The sequence below is a fragment of the Carlito syrichta genome, unplaced genomic scaffold (assembly GCF_000164805.1).
Source record: "Carlito syrichta isolate Samal-C Ts95f unplaced genomic scaffold, Tarsius_syrichta-2.0.1 Scaffold309768, whole genome shotgun sequence".
Lineage (NCBI taxonomy): Eukaryota > Metazoa > Chordata > Mammalia > Primates > Tarsiidae > Carlito > Carlito syrichta.
In genome coordinates, this window is record NW_007253864.1 from 155,922 (window position 1) to 177,091 (window position 21,170).

The following is a 21,170-nucleotide window of genomic DNA, read 5'->3' on the forward strand; positions in this document are numbered from 1 at the left end:
CCAATATCATACCCAACTAAATGATGAAGCCAGGGCTCAAACCCCAGTTTTATTAACTTGAGCGCTAACTCTCTTAACCCAAGAGTATCTACGCCCGGCTACTTCAAAGGTGATGGTTCAAATAGAAATCGCTTGGTGACTGACACCATGAGTCATACAGCCAGCAACAGAACCTCACTTCACAGCAAAGCATGAGACAAACAAGAGATGTGGTCCAGTAAGGGCCCAGCTCCTGAGAATTAGAATCTACCCACTCAGTATACAGAGGTGTCAAAGGAAGGCTCTCTACACCTCTGAGAACTCTTTTCATCCTTGCCCTTATAATTCTATAAATATAATTCTAACCACTTCCTAATCCTCTCAATTCTCCACAAAGAATTTTCGAAATAAACGCTTACCTAGGAACTATGTGTACAAGGTAAAGGCTGCAACCTGCAGTTCTGCAGCCACGCAGGAAAAGGCCCAGAACAGAGAATGAGCCAGTGTTTAAATGATCCTAATGAAGACTGACAGGTGGAAGAAGAATGAAGGCAAGTAGGAGAGGCCAAGGAGGCTCAACGTATCCGAAGGCAACAACTGAAACTCAGACCTGAATAGATTCCAACAGGAACATAACTTTAAACAGAAAATCAGGCGAAGTGCCATGTTTCCAGGGATGAGACGCCCTCCTTTCACTTTCCATCGATGAAAACAGTTATAGCACAAAGCCCTAGGACTCAGCAGGGTAAAGGGCCACACCTATTGTGTGGAACTCAATTCCACCACATAATAACATCACTGTACATCACGCTAACTGCACTCATCATCTGGACTGATCCAGTTGATTTGGCATACAACTCCATGGTGAAAGAGAACAGGCTTTCCCCCTTTAGCAGTCAAGGCTGTATGATTATTCCTTGCTAGAAACTCTGTGTCCATCAGGACGCTTGGATTGCAGTAAAGAAAGGAGCTTTGGCTGAGATTATTATGGTGACTAAGGGAACTGTTGCCTCTGTCTCACTGCAAACCCCAGCTTTGACACTCACTAATCCTGTGACCTGGCAAATCTCTTACCCTCTCTGAGCCTCAGTTTCCTCATCTGTAAAACGGGAATGAGAAAAATGAAAATGAGACACCATTTTTCGCCAATCATATTTGCAAAGTCAAAAAGTCTCATAAGACACTGCACTGGTGAGGATGTGGGGAAAATGGTACTATACCACATAAACCCTACATATATATGTATGTACATATATGAATACAAACCTACACATACATATAAACTGCACAAACTTTATTCAAGATGATTTGAACATCTCGCTGGAAATTAGAAAATACACATATCCTTTAATCTAACAATTCTACTCCTAAGTATTAATTAGGAGAGCTCTCACTTTAGAAAAATGTAATTTATTAGGTTATTAATCACAACATTATTTATAAAAGCAGAAAAATAAGACAGTATGAGTCTGGCTAAATAAATCATGAAACCATACAAGGAAAAGCTATGCAGCAATTTAAAGGAATGTACAAATATGGAAGAATCACTAAAGAGACAGTGGTACTCATGTGAAAAATACATAAATGTTTGTAATTACATATAATATCTCTGGAAAGGTATAGGAAAAAAAGGTGCTAGCGTATGTGGAAGGGAAATGGGTACCTGGAGGACTGAGTGGGAGAAAGACACTTGTCACTATATATACTTTTGAAACTTTTTAATTCTGCATTGTGTGCCTGTGAAAGCAAACAATCCTGAGAGAGCTCATCTGGAAGACCTGCTCAGGTCATATGCTCAGACTAAGACAATGCACCTCACTCCATAGCCAATGAAGCAAGTGTTTTCTAGGGTGCAGTTAGAGAAGGAGGAACGGATGCTGGGTAAGCACAAATCATTGTCCACCACCACATCAAACAACCTAATTTTGATATGCCAGGCCCAAGCACGGGGTAGAGAAAAAGCTCCAAAGAAATAGTCAGTTCATCATATTTTGCTATGAGCATACAGTTAAAAGTTGGTAAAAGCATCAGAGAAGGCCTTCACTGGGGTATTCGGGGAGTGGTGGAAAACACTAAACTGGGAACTGGGGAATCTGGGTTCTATATCCACCATGATCTGCTCTATGCCCCCAGAAAAGTCTCTACACCTTTCTGAGCCCTTCTTTTCCAAAAAGGAAGAGAATGGAATGATCATCTCCCAGGTCCCGCCCAACATGGATATTCCAGGACTCCATGGCAGTCAGACCTCAGTTTGTCAGAGCCTAGCTGGATGGTAGCCCCAAAATAAAGAAACCTGAAATGTTCCAGGCCTTGAAGGAAATTAAGCAATGCCCAATACGACTACAGCTAAGTTACCTGTTTCCCTGGCATTATGAGGAATAATGAGATGTCAAAAAAGAAGGCATTCTAAAAAGGCATTCTCTAGGGAAGCACACCCCACTGGTGCAACTTTCATAAGGTTCTCTGGTAAAATGAAACAGTAGCCCCATATCATTTCTTTGTCTCACTAATACAGAAGGAGAATGGTGGCCTCAAAATTAACTCAAGACCCTAGATTCCTAAGCAGAATCCAAGTAAAGGAGATCTTTCAGAAACCCAAATCTGAAGAACAAGCCAACAGAGAGTTTTATTAATTACTCAAGGATTAAGATCTTGTGCCCTAGAGTAATAAAACCAGTCATTGGAAAGTAACAGCATCATATAAGGGGGGAAAAGTGAGAATCTAGCAGAAGTCTACATGCGACTGTGGGAGAGACCAGAATGAACAATAACCACTTGCATCCTGAACATTTACTTGGTCTTTCAATTGGTGTGACTGACATCTCAAAGCGCAATGGCAAATACAGACAGCACAGAGTGTACACTCACTGACATGGAGCTGTTAGCCAAAGAATGAGGAGATACGTGCGGGAAAAAAAAACCACTGTATTTCAGCAGTGGAAAAGACAGATTACCACACCCACTATCCTGAACCAAATCAAACAATGCATGAATAACACTTTGGCTGTATCTCAGAATACTTTTATGCAAGTATTGTGTCCTCAAGACTGTCACTCAGACAAGAGGCAGTGAATATGTCACTTCCTCCAAACCACAATATCAATAGCAAAAGATAAAATAAAATGCACCTGAAGTTCCTAACAAGGAAAGGAATTATAAGTGGTTCACACACAGGAAGCCATGCCTCTGACCAAAGTCCAAAATTATTAAGCTGGTATTCAATTTATCAGAGGGGAGAAAGAAACTTGGTAGGAAAAATGCCTAAGCTCATTTGTAATTCACAGTTTGAAAATGTACACTGTTGTTTGTTTGCTTTATACACAATGCAGATAGGTCTTGAAATTAGTGCAAACAACAGAATTTGACTTGTTTCCCAAGTAAGACCTGTGTTAATGCAAGATAAAAACTGCTTTCATTTTATTTTTAGTTGCACATGTGTAGTGCCCTGCTTTGCATGACTTTGATAGGAAGTCAGTCATTAAGGGGTGAAAGGACTGTACCTTACAAAGAAATGCATTAGAAAAAAGGTCCTTGCTAATCTTCCTAATCTTATCTCTCACTGCTGAACTCCTACAAACCATACTCCATTCAGTCTAATCAAGGCTGTGAGCAAATCTGTGTTTTTCTACTATGATGTCTCTGCTTCTGCCATCTTTGACTGCCCTCCACCCATCTCCATCTATCAAAATCCTTTGTGTTCCCAACGGCCTATGCCAGAGTCTGCTCTTTCCCTCTAATTCTTCTTCCTCTGAATTACTTACAGCCTTGTGCCTGATCAACCTGGGAGACATAAGTCCTAGCTCTTTGTATAACTTCACACTTATCTGTACAAACTGCACCAGATGTATGATTAGACAACTGGGATGAAGAAAGAATACCTCTCTTCTGATATCACTATATTAAAATAGATATTTTATATAATTGTCCATTTTTAAGTTTACCTTCCATGAAAATATCTCAGTAGTGTGGAATAATAAAAACTAAAATGCCAAAGGGGAGGATTCTGAATTTTCAGATTTAAAACATGGAAACTAAGAGTCTTAACACATTATCTTTTAGTGAGAATATTCCATTCAAATTCTAGGTTTTTCAGATCGCTCAATATAAAGACCAAGTTCTTTCAGAGCTCATATTTGCACCCAAAAATGTAACCAAAGTTATTCCAATCTAGACAGAAAACAACACAGCTTAATTAACTCAATTAGTAAGCCAGACATTTTCTCTCATTGAAAGAAAAAAAAATTAAAAGGTAGGTCCTGAGAACACCAGCAGGTCACCTTGTGCTACTTATGCCAGGCTATGCGGACACATATGCATTTAAACTCTGTCTCAGGTTTAACAGAAGAGAGACAGGGCACTCCAGGACAACCAGTCGGAAGACCTGAGCATCAGCAGCAAACACAACTCATTTCTCTTTCTTCCTCAATAAAGCGGTGGGGATGGGGAAGACTGGAAGGAAAATCTTCAGCTCCCAGTGGCAAAATCCTTAAAAGGCTTCCATCCCTCGACTTTACCTAAGGAATGGAGTCAGCTTTGTGTGCTCAGATGGCAATGCTAGTTCTGCTGCTTATAGAATTACGATCAAACTTTTTCCTTTGTCCTAGCAAAAGACTTTCTGTGAGAAAGCAGGAATCCTTTAAAGCTTTCCAGTCCAAAGGTCTCTCCTGGTTTGTATTCCCTCATTCCCATCCCCCAAAGGAAAAGCTCAATCACATCACAAGGTATTTCTTGGTTCCAAGCTGAACTGGGTCTCAAGGACTCCTGGTGAGGAAAGAAAACTGGTCATTTGAACATCCTTTCCTGGGATCTGTCTGAAGTGTAGACAAGTAGCAAAGATGAATATTAATAGGCCTTCCATCATCAAAAGCTATTGCATACCCAAAGGATGATAAATATTTTAATCAGTTTTCAGCTTGTCTAGTGGAAGTCAGTTTACTCCTCAGGGATTTCCCTACTTCTGTGCCCAAAACCTGTCCTGTGCATGCCGCTCTCTCTATATAATTTTGAAAATTAAAAACAACAAAGTCCAAGCTTTTTTGAAGAAGTCATTTAATTTTGTGACAATTTATTAAGTTTTTTAAGACTAAAGAAATCTAAAATATAAAGGATGCCAATAAATGAGACAAAACACTATGATTCTATGTTTTAGTAACACTAGTAGTCTGAGAAACAAATAACCTACTTACTCCTCTCATTAAAAAAAAATTCCATATTTGCATAAGTTGTTTGCCAGTGATTGTTAAATCTTCTCAGCTATTAATGCCGAAGGCACAAAACAGGACTTTCCTCTATACCATCGATATTTTTCTAAAAAGAAGTTAAAGATGTTTTGGGGTATTGTTGTGAAGACTACATTTCTTTAATAACAAAACTAACCCCCAAATATTCCTGTTAAGCAGGAGGTAATAGTTTAGGACAATGTACTGCGTTAAAAGGAATTTATTAAAGGTCATGCTGATCGACATGGGTGGGAAAAAAAGGCAGGACTAGAATAGTGACCTTGCATCAATGCTTTCCCTTAACAAACATATGTTGAGTACCTAGTATGTACCAGATGCTGTTCTAGGAGGTGGAGAAAAATGGTAACTACAACAGACCAAGTCACTGGTGCCCTTGTGGGGACTGTATTAGATAGAGGCAGGCACCAAACAAAAGCATGGGATAAGGCAGGTTCAGTGGACGACTATAATCCTAGCACTTTGGGAGACTGAGATGGAAGGATTGCTTAAGCCCAGGAGTTCAAGACCAGTCTGGGCAACATAGCGAGACCTCATCTCTATTAAAAAAAAATACAATTAAATTTTTTAAATGACCCAGGCCTGGTGGTACATGCTTGTAGTACCAGCTACTCAGGAGGCTGAGGCTGGAGGATTGCTTGAGTCCAGGAGTTTGAGCCTGCAATGAACCATGGTTGTGCCACTGTATTCCACCGAGGGAGTGAGACTCTGACTCAGAAAAACAGAAACAAAAACAAAAACAAAAAACCCAGAATAACAGTAGATGGTAGAGAGAGCAGAGCAGAGCAGAGCAGGGCAGGGTTCTCCTACCATAAGAAAGTTTAGTCAGGAAAACTCTCTCCAAGGAAATGACATGAGTAGAGTGAGGTCATGCAAATAATAGAAGGAAGAACATTCCAGAAAGAGGCAATAGCAAATGCAAAGCACCTGGGCAGGAGTGAGCTGTCCATTTTCTATACACAGTCAAGCAGCTAGTTGAGGGAGGAAGAAAGGAAGAAGGGATGGGGTTCGGAGGTGTGGACTCATTCTGCAGGGCATTAGGCCACCGCAAGGAAGGTGGATTTCTGAACTTGGTAGTGAGCTTGACTAGGGAAGTGAAAAAACCTGACTTGTATTTTTTTTTTTGAGTTGGAGTCTCACTCTGTCGCCCAGACTGGAGTGCAGTGGCCGCTACTGGCCACCGCAGCCTCGACTTGCTGGGCTCCGGTGATCCTTCCGCCTCAGCCTTCCTCCACTCACCTCAGCCTCCCAAAGCGCAGGATTACAGGCTGAGCCACCGAGCCCGGTTCTGACTTGTATTTTAAAAGAACACTCTCATTAGGGTGGACATGGGGTGGTAGAAGCAGGAAGGTTGGCTAAGAGGCTGTTTCCACAAACGATGGTGGTTTTACCAAGGCAGCAACCCAGGAAGTGGTGAGCAGTAGTCAGATCGTGAATAGATTTTGAAAATAGAGCCAACTGGATTCACTGATAAATCAAGAGGATGCCAGGGTTTTAGACTGGACAACTGTATGGTTCAAATTACTGAACTGTGAAACACTGAGGGAAAGATTGGGGAATTTCAAGAATTAAGAGTTTGGCTTTGGATATATTAAATTTGAGACACTGACACTGCCCACCTTTCCCAAGCAACGTTCAGGTGCCCAGAATATGAGACTTCAGTACCAAGAAAATATTAATTTATTACAGGCATTGGCATATCTTACCACTGCCATTCTTTAAAAAAAAATTAACTGTTAACTGCATGAAAAGAGTATGTCATTAAATAAAATACAAAACCTCTTAATCCCCCAACATCTGTTAAAGAACATCTGAAGCATGATTCTGGGAATTTCATAATTTCTCATTTAAATTAGTAATAAGTAAGAGGACTACATATCATCGAGCTACCACCAGCTCCAAGTCTTCATAACCAAAACAGATATGTCTAAAACACTGAAACTTAATTTTAAATATTGCCCTAATATTCCAGATTTTTATTTGAAGGTCAATTTTGTCAATCAAAAACAAACAGATTATCTGTCTTAGACTGCTATACACATAAAGAAAATATGTACAATGGAGACTGTCACAGGTGGTTCCAGATGAGCTGAGATCATGTAAAGAAAAGGCAAAAATAAAAGCCAATCACAATTTACTTGTTAGGGAAAAGATAGTATTAAAGGTATCTACAAATGATTGTAGAGGTACTTTCAGGAATACAGAAGAAAATACATCACAGTTTCCTTTGGTTAAAAAAGAGTCACTATTGTGCAGATGCCGATGAGGAGAGAGCAAGATGGTGATTATGCTACTCATAATGCACAGAGGGGCTAATTCAATGTGCTCCCAGAGCTCTCTGGTAAGTCAGTTTTGGGCATTGGGAGCACACCTCTCCACAGAGACACGTTTGCAAAATATGGAAAGATTTCCAGCCAGGCTCCCTAAGTATTTAATCCACAATAGATAGAAACACTACAAGAGGACCACTGAGTTCTAAATTGTTGCAAACTCCTTTAGCTCCTGGACTGAACCCAGTCCTAGAGGAAGGGACGTGAGGAAAGAGGAGGGATGCTATCACTGAGGGAGACTCAGTCAAATGACTTTTAATGATGGACTCCTTCACACTTCCTTCTAAAATCAATACTGGTAATGCCTGGCATGTATGTGTATTTTGCATTTTCCAAACTATCTCATTTGACCATCATAACAATACTCTTCAAAGGTAACAGTTTTAGAAACATTAATCAACTTGGGGAGAAAAGATCCTAACATCTTGATAATATTACAAATAAAAGGCATAACATCCTTTGGAAATCTTGTTTCCCTTTCAAAACTGTAGTTCTGCTGGTTATTAATATTATTTCTTACACTACTTCATTCTTATAGACTAAGATTCTTTTAGGCTATTTCAAAGGTATTTATAATAAGGTAAATAACAGTCTAAGAGCTGAATCTAATCCCTCTGTCCCCCTCACCTCCCCTCCAAAAAAACTAGAGGAAATAAGGTATACATTTGTTTATGTTATATCTTTTCCAGGAAAAATGGAAATTCCTGATACCCCAATCTGGCAGCAGGGCTTCTAAGTTCACATCTGAAATGCTATGCTGGTCTGCTAGTCAAAGCAATACGAAATAAATTCCAGCAACCGTGGCTAAAATAGCACCTTAGGGAAAAGTAGCAGGATCTTCACACCTTTATATCAATTTGAATTTTAGTGTAGTTAAAATTATTTAAAACAACAGAATTCATCTATTTTTACATATAGAAAATGAACACACATGTATGTATTTAATGAAAGTTGGCAAAATTTAGCCAAATCCTATGAAACCAAGGCTAAAACAGAAATCTTTGCTGTTTATGCTGGTTTTTCTCCCCACATGCTAACAAGAGTTAAGAGAGACGGCAAGGCTTTCACTTGGAATTTCCTAGCTTCTGTCACTTTGTGTCACCGTCCTCAGCATTTTTCGTCTTGTTCCTATTGTGTGCGGAGCAGAGGCCCTGGGAACAGTCCTCTTAACATTCCTGGAATGTACCAGGCACATCCTAGTACTTGGTGTCAATAAAGCTCAAATCTCACACAGCTCATGTAAGGGTTAAAAACAGAAAGTCCTACCCACTGGTTTGCTCTGATGTTCTTGGAGATATTGTCACTGGATGTATCCTCAGTAGAATTCTATTCAACACCTCTGTCTTTAAGTACAAAGCTGTAGGCTGTAGCAGCTTTAAGAAACATAAGTATCCCTTTTTTCTGCTGCACAGTATCTGTGTGTGAAATTCTCTAAAGGGGTTTAAGTATTTACCCTGAACACTATCAGACAGTTTCTAAAATTTTCCTTATCCAGTTGCAAAAACACTTCAAAGAGAATCATAAACATAGTCCTTTGTGCTTTCAATGCACATTCTGTTTTTGAGGTTTAAGCCTGAATTCTCTTGGAATTGTAAATTTTCCCCCCAAAAGACAGGATGCACAACACTTTTTAAAAAAAAATTCATTACTAAATGTGCAGCAACTAAGGAGGGAAAATGGAAAACTCTAAGAAGGCAATCAAAGAAGGAATCAAAACTTATTAGAAACTTATTGTTAAATTACATATAAAATTTCCCCCAGATATTTTACTTTTAATAGGACAATATAGCTGTAGGGGATTGGAGTGGGTGGGTGGGTAGGTAGGTAGGAAGAAGAATAGAAAGAACCAACCTTCTGTGAACACATTTAAGAGAACCAAAAATGTGAGCCAAAGATTTTAAGCTGTTGTAGCTAAAAGTAACTCCCCCCCTCAGCTAAAAGTCCATGTACCTGTTTCAGAATTTGAATTATTGGGTACATAATGACTGTTTACCTGCTTTTAATCTGTGCTTATCTTGAGTCACTCAGCACTGTCCCAGTAAAAAAGAGAGGAAGGAATTTAAATTTTAATTTAAAACCACTGGACATCTCACACCAGACCCTAAATTACTATAATACACTATGCTCCTAAATCAGAAATGCTAACTCTGAAAAATGGGAGACAATTATGTTAGCTGATACAACTTAGAGTGTAAAGGGAAAGAAAAAAAATTATATATATATATATATGTGTGTGTGTGTGTGTGTGTGTGTGTGTTTATATACATACATATATATGTATGTATATATATATACACACATACATATATATGTATATAAACACACACATATATATAAACTGTTGACTTTAACCATTATTATGAACACAAAAATTAATATCTATACTTTCTTCTGCACAACCCCAAAAATCATAGAAGAAAACTTGAAGTGTACTTAGTTAACTGAACTCTAACACACTAGCAAATGCCAAAATACTCAGCATATACTTCAGTAAATGGAAAAGCAGCCTTATTCCTGTATTCAGTTATAAAGAATTTAAACTAAAGCACTGCGACGATAGTTTCATTAATCTCTCCAAAAACAAACTGCTCCCCAGCCCGATCACGGCCTGTCATTGTGTAACCTACCCCAAGGAGGACGCATCCACACAGCAATAGGCAGGCTTCTGGCATGAGCTTTCCCAGAAGATTTACACAGGCCAAAATAACAGGGAAAGAGGCATGACGCATCCTGAAATTAAACTATTACAACTAACTTGTCAGGGACAACCTTTACATTCTTTAGTACATTTCTCTCTTAAAACTTTAACAACAAGAAACTGGTTACATTATTAAATAAAACACCTACTCATTTTCCACATCTCTCTGCTCTCCTGTGCCAAATTTTAACATAAATGGGTAGAATTAAATGTAGCCTATAGCTTACCTAACATAATTATATGTTGTGTTTTACACTGCTTCAAAACGGATACATTAAAATAATCCAGTCTTGGCTCCTGCCCACTAAAGTCAATAAAGGTTATTAAGGCCAACTGCCATATAAATGCATTGCTATTCCAGCACAAGGAACCGTCAGGACAGGAAATGCAATTCAAAACATTCAAAACCATCAGGATCTACTTTCCCTTCTAAAAGAAAAAACAATGAAAAAAGCATGAAGAAATTTCTCTCCAGTATATAAATCATTAGTATTTTTGAAAATGTTTATTCTGGAAACTATTCTAGAATATTTCCAGTGGATTATACCAAATTGACCCCTCCCCTTTTTTTAAGGTCAAAAGGAAATGAATAAATGTCATCAATTTAGAGGATTTCACACCTAGCATTCTTTTCTGTATCACTGTGAATTTGATAGTGTTAAAACATTTTTATAGGTAAAATAAATGTCAGTTTTGTGAAGAGCGATACCAGACCCTGAGAGACAAATGGCCTATCCATTGAATCTCTAGCTACAGCAAGACTTCCTCACCTCACAGGAGATTTCAGCTTTTTATATTTCTCTTTACCCAGAAAGCAAAGCTTGTATAGTTTCTTTCAAATGGTAACTCTCTCTTATCCTGAAGAGTCTCCTCATAATACAATAATCATGGATGGGGTGGGGGGGAGTAGTGGGTTGGTAAAAAATAAAATAAAATACAAATATTTGAATAGTATTATATTGTTATAATGCTTTCTTGAATAGGGAGCAAAGAGAAAGGAAAAGGCTAGGCTAAATTCCTGGGTTATAAGAAAGGGCTATGTTGCTTTGGGCTTAATGGCTCATAAATTCATGAGGTAATATTCAGGGAGAGTGTGATATTTTATCAGAATGTCATTCAAATATAAGGTTTAACATTTACATCACAAGAGCATGCACAGAGTAAAACTATCCTCAGGGAGAGAAATGGCAAGAATAAACAGTGTGGTAAAAAAAAAAAGGTGCTTGCTGGAACAGGAAATGGGAAGTAGAGGATGGGGAGTTTTAGAGACAGCTGACTAAACTTTTTGAAAAATGTGACTGGTTATGACATGTGAAGCAATTACCATTAATGGAAGAAAAGCGATTTCAAAGCTCATTTTTCATTCTTCTATATCCTTCCTGAGACTACACCTTCTAACCACAAAATGAAAAAAGAACACAAAGACAGAGAGAAATCACAGCACAAGTCTCTTCCCTGGTACAAGGGCCGTCAAAGGTTGCTTTAGTCATAAGCAAAAGGGGAAAAGGAATGCACATATTGCCTGAGGTTTTTAATTTTATTTTTTCACCAGAAGAGATCGATGCTATGTTGCAGAGCAGACAAAATGCAATGATTAAAGAAATCTTTCCACAACACATGATTTTACAATTCGAAAAACAGCATAAAAATAAAGAAGAATCATTTGTCTAAAATGATAATAATTTCAAGTAATATAGTCCCTGGAAACGAGGTAAGTACATTCAGAAATGCTGTTTCGATTAGTCTAATTCTATAGAATCCAAATGTGCACCAAACACTGCACTTTTTATGTTAAATTGCTGTTGAATTTGTTAACCCACAACTGATTTCCTGTGTTATGGAATCTTGGAGATTACAGCTAACTTGAAGCAACAGGGATAATTCTTGACAGTTAATGGTACATTTGTATGCATTTTCCTGAAAGGTTAGCATCTTGGGGGCCTCAAACTGGTAGCTCAACATTGCCCTCTACTGTTTGCAACTGAAAAAATAAAAAGTGGGCTGACACAAAGCAGGAATCTAACCAGCCAGTGTCAATTCAGCCCCGAATACACAAATAGCAGGTGGCACTGCACTAACAGAGCCACAGAACTATAGACCTTTCCAACAATTATTCTCCTGTCTCTTCCAATAGCAAAAATAAATTATTATGAATGTGGTAAAAGTCATTTTAAAAGGCTTGAAGCAATGCTTACATTTAATGTTGAAGGACCATCCCTTTTATCTTAGCCCAAACCTTCACTCTGTGGATAATGATCTTCCTGAGGCATGCTGAGGAGAGACACTGAGGCCACTGATTTCCCTCAGAACACATAGCAATGCCATACCAACTGCAAGGAAATGCATTCTGGAACATCTACAGGCTTACTCTTTTTTAAAGGATATTTTATACAAGAGTGAAAAAATAAATAGAAGATCGTCTACCTAACTAATGTGACACTGCAACCAAATAAAAAAATACATAAATATTACTAACATTTTAAAATGAATTTACATGGCAAGCTCACAATACCAAAGATTTTACTTAAAAAGAAAAACAAAATCTTAAACTAAAGCAATTACCATTCTTTTCTTTACAAAATCAGTAAGAGTTTCTTTCTTTTTTGTCCTCAAGCTCTAATTCACAGTTATCTGATTCCAATTTCTACGTTGAGCTGATGTCCCAGAGCCAAGGTTCATCAAGTAAAAAGGCTCTAACTCAAATGTAAATGGTCAAAATCAGAATAACACCATGGGTAAAAAAGTTTCCCTGAAACTGAAGCTGTCTTTATATTTGCATCCCATAAAAATGGAGAATATTCAACACAGTCTTAGTTTAGGAATAGAACAAACTAAGGAGATTTAGTCTCAGGCTTTTCATTGACTCCAATTCTATTTTACAATGCTCAGTTTTGCATTGATTTAGGTCTTTGGAGAAATCAATTTTTGTGATGCTATTAATACACTAAATGAAGGATTATAACATTCCTTCCCCAGGCATGTATCCACAAAAAGGCATGCTTTAAAGATTTGAGAAGATGTCTTAAAAGCAAGGACTTTTGGATTCTGACCCAGAATTTTAAACTGGGGCCTTTGGGTGGTGACTTGATATTTTCATTATTATAAAATAGGAATTAGGATAGATAGATCTTATGTTTAGTGTTCTTATAACAATAATAATAATAAATAAAAAGGCAAAAGAAAACTTCTGGAGGTTCATAGATTGCAGTGGTGGTTTCATTAATGTATAGTTGTCTCCAAACTCCTCAGGCTGTATACATTAAATATGTACAGCTTTTTGTACATCAATCACACATCCATAAAGTAGCTTTAAAAATAAAATAAAATAGGAATTAACAATAGCTATCCATTTTTATAGATTAGTTCATTGTTTCTAGCACATTTCAAATTCCACACAGTGGTACAATCTCCAGAGTATAGCAGGCTTTTATCACTTTTCCACTACATTCCAAATTCAACAGCTGGGAAGCAGAACAGTGAGGTGGTGAAGGGCAAGGACCCTAGTGTTCAAATCCCAGGGTCCCCACCTATTAGCTGTGTAACCTTGAGAAAATTCCATAAGCCCTTTGTGCTTCAGCCTCCTCATTCGTAAAATGGGGGAAAAACTATACCTACTTAGTGGGGTGTCATAAAAGTTACAGAAGTTATATAGAAAACCCGTAGAATAGTGCCTGACACTGAATAAGTAAATATCATGCAAGTATCTGCTGTATTACTTAACCCATTTACGTTACAACTTGATTCAAGACTTCCATATGGCTTCAACCTGCCTTCCAGTGGCATTTCCTACCACATTCTCCATTTCTTTGCTTTAGTCACACCTTACTTCTTCAATCTGGTCCTGTCTTCACAGTTCTTGGGGCCTAGTGTTCCTCCCCAAATGCACTAGGCAATCACACTACACTCCTCCCCATCCAAGGCTCCCAAAAGCTACACTTGCCATCCCACCACAGTCCCAGCCAGCTATGGTGGTCTGAATTTAATACTCCCTCTTCGATACTGTGATTTTTTTTTTTAAACCTCCATTACGGGACTTCATTTTAGCTAATGTAATACCTGGAGATATTTGTGCCCCTCTTCTTGTTAAACTGATCACAGTGACTGACAGTGGCTGAGAACACAAGCTCTGGAGCCAGACTGCCTGGGTTTCAATCTTGCTCTGCCTCTTTCTCAGTGACCTTGGATGAGAGAGGCACTTACTCTCCCTGTCCCTCAGTTTTCACATCCGTAAATTAAGGCTCATCATAAGCTCACCACATTTTTATACCTCTTAGCATTGTTGTATGAGTTTAAAAAGTTAATACCAGGAAAACACTTAGAATAGGGCCTACATATAGCTGGTACGTATAAAAATGCAAATACCTTTTAGATATTATACTGAATTGTTATCCTCTCATTGCCACTTCCTAGCATATGTCTAGCATGCTGCCTTATAACCAGAAAGCACTTAATCAGTGCTTTTTGAACTGAAATGAGGTTGTACTGACAAAATCCTGACTCTCCCCATTACCTTGCCAAGAATAACCTAACTCAGTAATTTGGAATAATTAAATACGTACTTGCCAATTCAAATTCGGCAGTGTAGGATTTACGTAACACAGTATCCCACAAAACACAACCCCAGACCTCAGGTACTTACCACACCTTCCATCTTCTTCCACAGTTCCTCCAGCTCGGCCATGGGTTGAAACCACCAATCAGTGCACTTTTTGTATCGATTGCCTTGAAACCAAAACTGTCTCAGCCACTCAAACTCAACCTATGGACCATAAGCACAAGGTAGTGGTTATAACGCCCTCGTGATGGCCAAGACAATGACTTCATCACTCAATTGCCCTCTAGTAATTGAACAGTTATAGGATGAGACAAGGTGACAGAGTTCCTTATATAATTTGGCATCTCCAGAACATTTCTGCGAAGCCCAGAAAAGAGTGATCCTAAAACTGAGGTACTCTTAGAAAGATAGCCAAGCTCAAGCTAGGGAATAGTTTTCCATCACATTTATTAGTCAGATATATGGAAACTATAAGTCAATCAACAACAACTGCTGAGATCCTAAATAATACAGCAGCTTGTACTATGAATGAAAGGAAAGATATAATCAAACAAATTTTTATTAAATGTGTTTATTAAAGACTGGTATTAAAAACAAAACACAGACACATATTAAGAGACATCAATCCTATGTTTCTTTAAATAAAGAACTTACCCATGGGCCAGGAGGAGCTGGTGATAATCTTAGCCCATACCATCAAACAATATAAAATTAATTATGAAGGCATGCATTAACCTACAAAGTCATTCAAGTTGTCAACTGTCAACTGAATCAGGACAAATGACAATGGGTTTAAAAAAAAAGACTAGCAAAAATACCAGTCCAAGCTGAGTATTCCTTATCTGGAATGCTTAGGACCAGAAGTATTTTGGATTGTGGGATAAGTACATTATTTACTTACCAATTATCCATCCCAGATCCGAAAACATTAACTCCGAAATGCTCCAAGAGCATTTCCTTTGAGAGTCATGTTGACACTCAGAAAGTTTGGGATTTTGGAGAATTTCTAGCTTTGGATTTCCAGATCAGGAATGCTCAACCTGTAATGTATCTTCCTTCCTACGAATCTACTGTAGAAAACCACAGTTGTTTGCCACTTTAGCATTCGACTTATTCTAGCAAAATCCTACTATTCATTTGGTAATCCATCCTTTCCCTAATCTCAGTCCATGTGGTTGGGTTAGAGCTCCAACTCCAATATCAGGTGTGAAATGTGCAACCCCAGGTCTACACCAATCAGCCCTATATTTCTCTAGTCACAAAATTGGGCTTGAGGGAAAAAAGTATATGTTCAATCAGGAGAAATCCCAAAACTGTCAGAAGAGACAGGAGAAAGACTGCAGCCATTTTGCCATCAAATGGAAAGAATGGAGCTGACACTGTAGGAAGTAGCTACAAGATGAAAAGATAAAAATCAAGTCCTGATGACATCAACTGACCCTTGATCAAGCTTTTTCTGAAGCTCTTTTTACTTAAGCCACTTCAAGTTGAATTTTCCATCTCTCACAACTGAAATAATCCGTGTGTGTGTGTGTGTGTGTGTGTGTGTGTGTGTGTGTGTGTGTGTGTGTGTATGAGGCTAATTAAGACTTTGGAAGTAAAAGAAATTTTTTTCTATTTTCCATGTCTTCTGTCACTCATCTTCTACCTGAAAATCAAATTTTACCACCAAAGTGCAACTCCATTGATCCTAAAAACTCTACCACTGCTCTCTAAAGAAACGTACAGTAATCACAGCTTCATGCTAGGTCATCTGGCTTTACTAAGGTGATCGTGTTCCATATACAGACACAGAGCTATTATAATCTTCACCTGTTACCACAAAGAATTTTTTTGTTTGTTTATCCATATTGAACTTTCATGAGGCAAACAAAAGCAACTTGTGAAGATTTAACAATGGTGAAAATGGCTCAAATAAGTAACCTGAGAATAGCAAGTCATATGAAAAGGTTTTAGTTTACATTAACAAATGTTTGTTTGATATGTAGGACTGATTTCAGTCAAAGCTGTTTAAACAAAACAAAATAAAACAAAAAAGGAATGCAGGCAATATTAAAACAATAGTTGCTAAACCTTATCTTTGGTATTAAAAGACAATGGGTAGACTTAAACTTGAGTACTTTGAAAAGAAAATGAATACAAGTGTAGTTCAACTTCTAAAAAGATACAGGTTTTACAACATATTTATTACAAGAAAAATAAGTTCTTTTTAATGAATTTCACATGAAATTTCTTCACACTTACAGGAAAAGCCTAACAGCACAGCATCAAACCCTAAGTCAGGGAGAGTTGAAAAGGTTCTAAAAGGTTTCCCAATCTTTGACTGGTTATTTCCATTGAAGACGACAAAAGGTATATACCTTGATGACCACAGTAACCCAGGAAATAAATTATCTTATGTAAACAGTTCACCTAACCTATTAGGGTACACTAGAATCTGAATTTCAGTAAATTAAAACTCAGAAGCAAGGAGAAGGACATATCTGGGGACTACTGAACAATAGGGTAAAGAAAGAGCCCTGTACATTTATAAGTAATGTCTTCATCTTCTACTTCAGATGTCCAACTATATGTGTATGTATACGTGTGTGTGTGTGTGTGTGTGTGTGTGTGTGTGTGTGTGTGTGTATTTCTTTTCTTTTCAAGGGCCAGGGTCTCACTCTGTTGCCCAGGCTGGAGTGCAGTAGTGCAATCACAGCTCACTGCAACCTCGAACTCCTGGGTTCAAGTGATCCTCCTGCTTCAGTCTCCCAAGTAGCTGGGACTACAGAGTATGCCACCATATCAGCTAATTTTTTTTTTTTAATTTTACTTTAAGAGATAAGGTCTCACATGTTGCCCAGGCTGGTCTTGAACTCCTGGCCTCAAGTGATCCTCACACTCAGCCTCCCAAAGTGCTAGGATTATAGCCATGAGCTACTACACTCAGCCCTTAACTATCTTTTGAGGCAGATAGTGTCATGGTTAAGAATAAGGGCTCTGGAATCGGTTCAAAAGTGGGCTCCACTACAAAGCAGCCGTGTCATCTGTGAGGTAGGGATAATTGCATAATCACCACATGGGTTTGTGGTGAGGATTACACAGGTTAATAATGAACTGTCTGCTACATGTCATGCACTTGCTAGCTACAAATAATACAATCTGAACAAGACCACAAGGCCTCAAACTTACTGTCTCCATGCATCTCACAATCTTATAAAATTCTTGAAGCAGGAATGGTTTTAATGTCCATGCCAACTTACACCCCTCCCTTTCCACTAATGTCAGTCAGAAAAGTTCAACATTGAGGATTTACTCCCTGCAGAGTTTAAGTATTGCCCATTTGACAAAATCAAATCCACTGGCCTGCATTTTATTCAACTCTATGACTTGACTTTTTCATTTTAATGTTGGAGATTAAAAAAATTATAGAATTTTAATCATATGTTACCCTCATCAGTTTCCCCACTGCCAGGAGAAGTAGTGGCTCTTTTCTTTAAATTAATTAAGAAAGCAAAAAATGTTTCCAGCTGCTTAATTCACAGTTTGAATTAAAAATAATTTTTTCTCCTCTAACCTCTGGGGATTAGGGAAAGTTACAGCATGGACATTACACAAAAACCAAAGGGTCAGGACTCAGAGTACAGTGGAAGCCATATTACTTTGGGGTTACAAAAAAAATCAAAGCCTAACCATACTGACTGACTGATAAAGCATAACCATGACAGGAGTAGGGTCTTCCTCCTTTCTCCAGAGTCGTAGCCCCTTCAGGGAGGTTCAAAGCTAACACAGCAGAAATAAGAGAAAAGCAAACACTGACATGAGGCCAAGGAACATTCCATGGGTAGCTCCACTCCCTGTATACATGAAGAGCAGGGAGACAACCCGCTGGAGCTCTCAGGTTCTCTCTGAGTCTTCATGATGCTTACAAACTAAACTTCCTGATTTTGAACATGCTTTTGATGAAAATTCACTATTATCCAATCTTTTGGACAATTACAATACAAAAGGAACTAATATCCACAGGCATCCAAAGGCACACTGTCAGTCTAAAGGTTCTGTAGGAACTTGGAGGCCCTTCTGGACCTTCAGAGAAAAATGAAAACCCATTCACAATAGTTTTAGGTTCATAGCTGTGACTCAAAAAACCATCTCTGGAACCCTCTTACCTGCACCTGACTTCTCCATGAAATAGCAAAATAGAGATTATTGAGAAAAACTTTTTCCCAGAAAAACCTAAAAAAAAAAGTTTGGAGGAGAGGAAGAAACAGAATCCACCCACCTATCTGAACCTCAGTCACTGGGCACGTAGGCAATGGAAAACAAAGCCTAATAAGACTTCAAAATCATATATTTCTTAGCTACTAAGATTATTCCACAATCTTCACCGCTCCTATGGGCAGGCAAATTTCACCTACTTTTCTTCTTGCTGAGTTTTTAGGCTCTTCATTTGGTCCCAAGTCAGCCACGTAGTTCCCTCTTGAGATGTGTCAACATGTTCCTTGGGGTTAATGTCTCACTATAATAACTGAAATAAGTTACTTCACTGAGAAATTAGACCAGGGAGAGATGCTAAGGCTTTATCTAGAAAGAGAGGTCCTACAAAGCCTCTTTCACAGCAGCTATAAGGAAGGTGCTGGTCTGATCAGAAGAAAATGAGAACCAAACAATGCTATCAAGCATTATGGTATTCTTCCAGGGGACAAGTACTAGGAGAAAAGACTGAATTTCATATTTTACTACTTTTAAGAAGGAAAAGATATCATTGAAAAACCTAGAGGAAGATTCTGCTTATAACTGAACGAACATCATTCCTACATATCTTAAACTGGATTAAAAATTTTCTAAAACGTACTCCCAAAAAATATGTCCAAAGTTCCCAAATTGCTTAGTTAGAACGCATCTTAGACAAGGAAAACAAACCACTCCTAAACCCACAGAGAATGAAAGTTTTCAGCGTGTAATAGCAAGGCCATACTGTAATTAGTCCAGCAAAACATGGCTTCCTCAAAACATGGCTTTGAGGAAAGAGAAAAGCAGCAAGAAAGTGGTAGGACTATTATGGACATCTGTGTTTTCATTTAACAACAGAACAAAACAGAGAGAAAACATGCAAGCACTCGATCCTAGGCCAACTTGTACAGCAAAAGAACAATTTCTGACAATATGCCCTGACATATGGAATTAATTCTTAAAGAGATGAACTTGAAGGATTAAAGATTGAGGGGATGGAGAAGACCGGCCCACACGCTGTTTAGATTCACAATCCCCAGCTTGCCTCAAGAGGCTAAGGTTTCTGATACAGTACATCTCAGCCCCATCTCCCTAACATATACAATGTTAAAATCGGCCAGTCACTTTTTGAAGCAGATAGGTTTATATGACAATAAACAACTAAATAAACAGCACAATCTTACAGACTTCCCCTGTCTACTGACAATAACAAAACATCAAAGTCAGTCACAGAAAATCAGAAAGGACAGGGAGATGAAATAGCCCATGTACATGTTAAAGAAAGCACCCACCCTACTAGCCTGACTCCTATAAGAGGGTTTTAGAGAAGGAAATAATGAAATTTCCAGATCAGAATCTCTATACTACAAATATGGAGAAAGACATAATTTTGCTCACAGGTCTGGTTCAATGAGGCAATCATTCATTTATGAATGCCTATCTTTCCTGGAATTCTAGCTATAAGCAATGTCTCCAGCAGGGACTAATGGGAGAGAAAGTGGGACACACATCAATATCAGGCACAGGGAAGAAAGTCAGACTTTAGCTTAGCATTAGAAGTGGCGACTATTTCCCTGAAAGGCAGAACTTCTTTACCTTTTGGCTCTGGAGATTATGACAATGTTTCACAATGTGAAATAGCTCACAAGATATTAAATATCTTTTAAAGACAGTAAAAAGATATTAATATTATATTTCACTGTGGGAGCAGATACTGTTTGTCCTTTGCTCAAAACCCTTCAGAGGCTCTCCTCAGAGTAAAAAGGAAAAGTCCTTGTCCTTACCGGGATTTCCAAGGACCTATTCAATCTGCTGCAACCCCATCTCCAGGTACTATGTGTTACCTCTTCTCCTACAACTAGCAGCCATAACTTTACTCCCTCCACTCAGACAATACTGTCCCTGGTATCCACGAACACCAGGCATTCTTCCACTATACAGTCTTTGCAGTGGTAGTTCCTTCAACCCACAATGCTCTTCTCCAGATGTCCACATGGCTCAATCTCTCAAGTCCTACAATTCTCTTCTCAAAGGACATATTCTCAATAGAAATGCTCTCTAGTTCTCTCAATTTCCATTACCCTTGCTCTGTTTGGTTGGTTTTTTCTGTAGCACTTATCAACTTCTAACATACTGTGTAACTTATCAATGTATTATAT

At 38.3% G+C, this 21,170-nt stretch overlaps 1 protein-coding gene across 1 annotated transcript in view; it reads right to left on the reverse strand.

Moving 5' to 3' along the window:
• Positions 1-21,170, reverse strand: part of FTO (FTO, alpha-ketoglutarate dependent dioxygenase) — a 244,836-nt gene that overhangs the window by 28,856 nt on the left and 194,810 nt on the right. Inside the window, exon 7 of the mRNA XM_008067756.2 lies at positions 14,884-15,003. Within this exon, the coding sequence (XP_008065947.1) occupies positions 14,884-15,003 (120 nt within the window). The remainder of the gene's footprint in view (positions 1-14,883; positions 15,004-21,170) is intronic.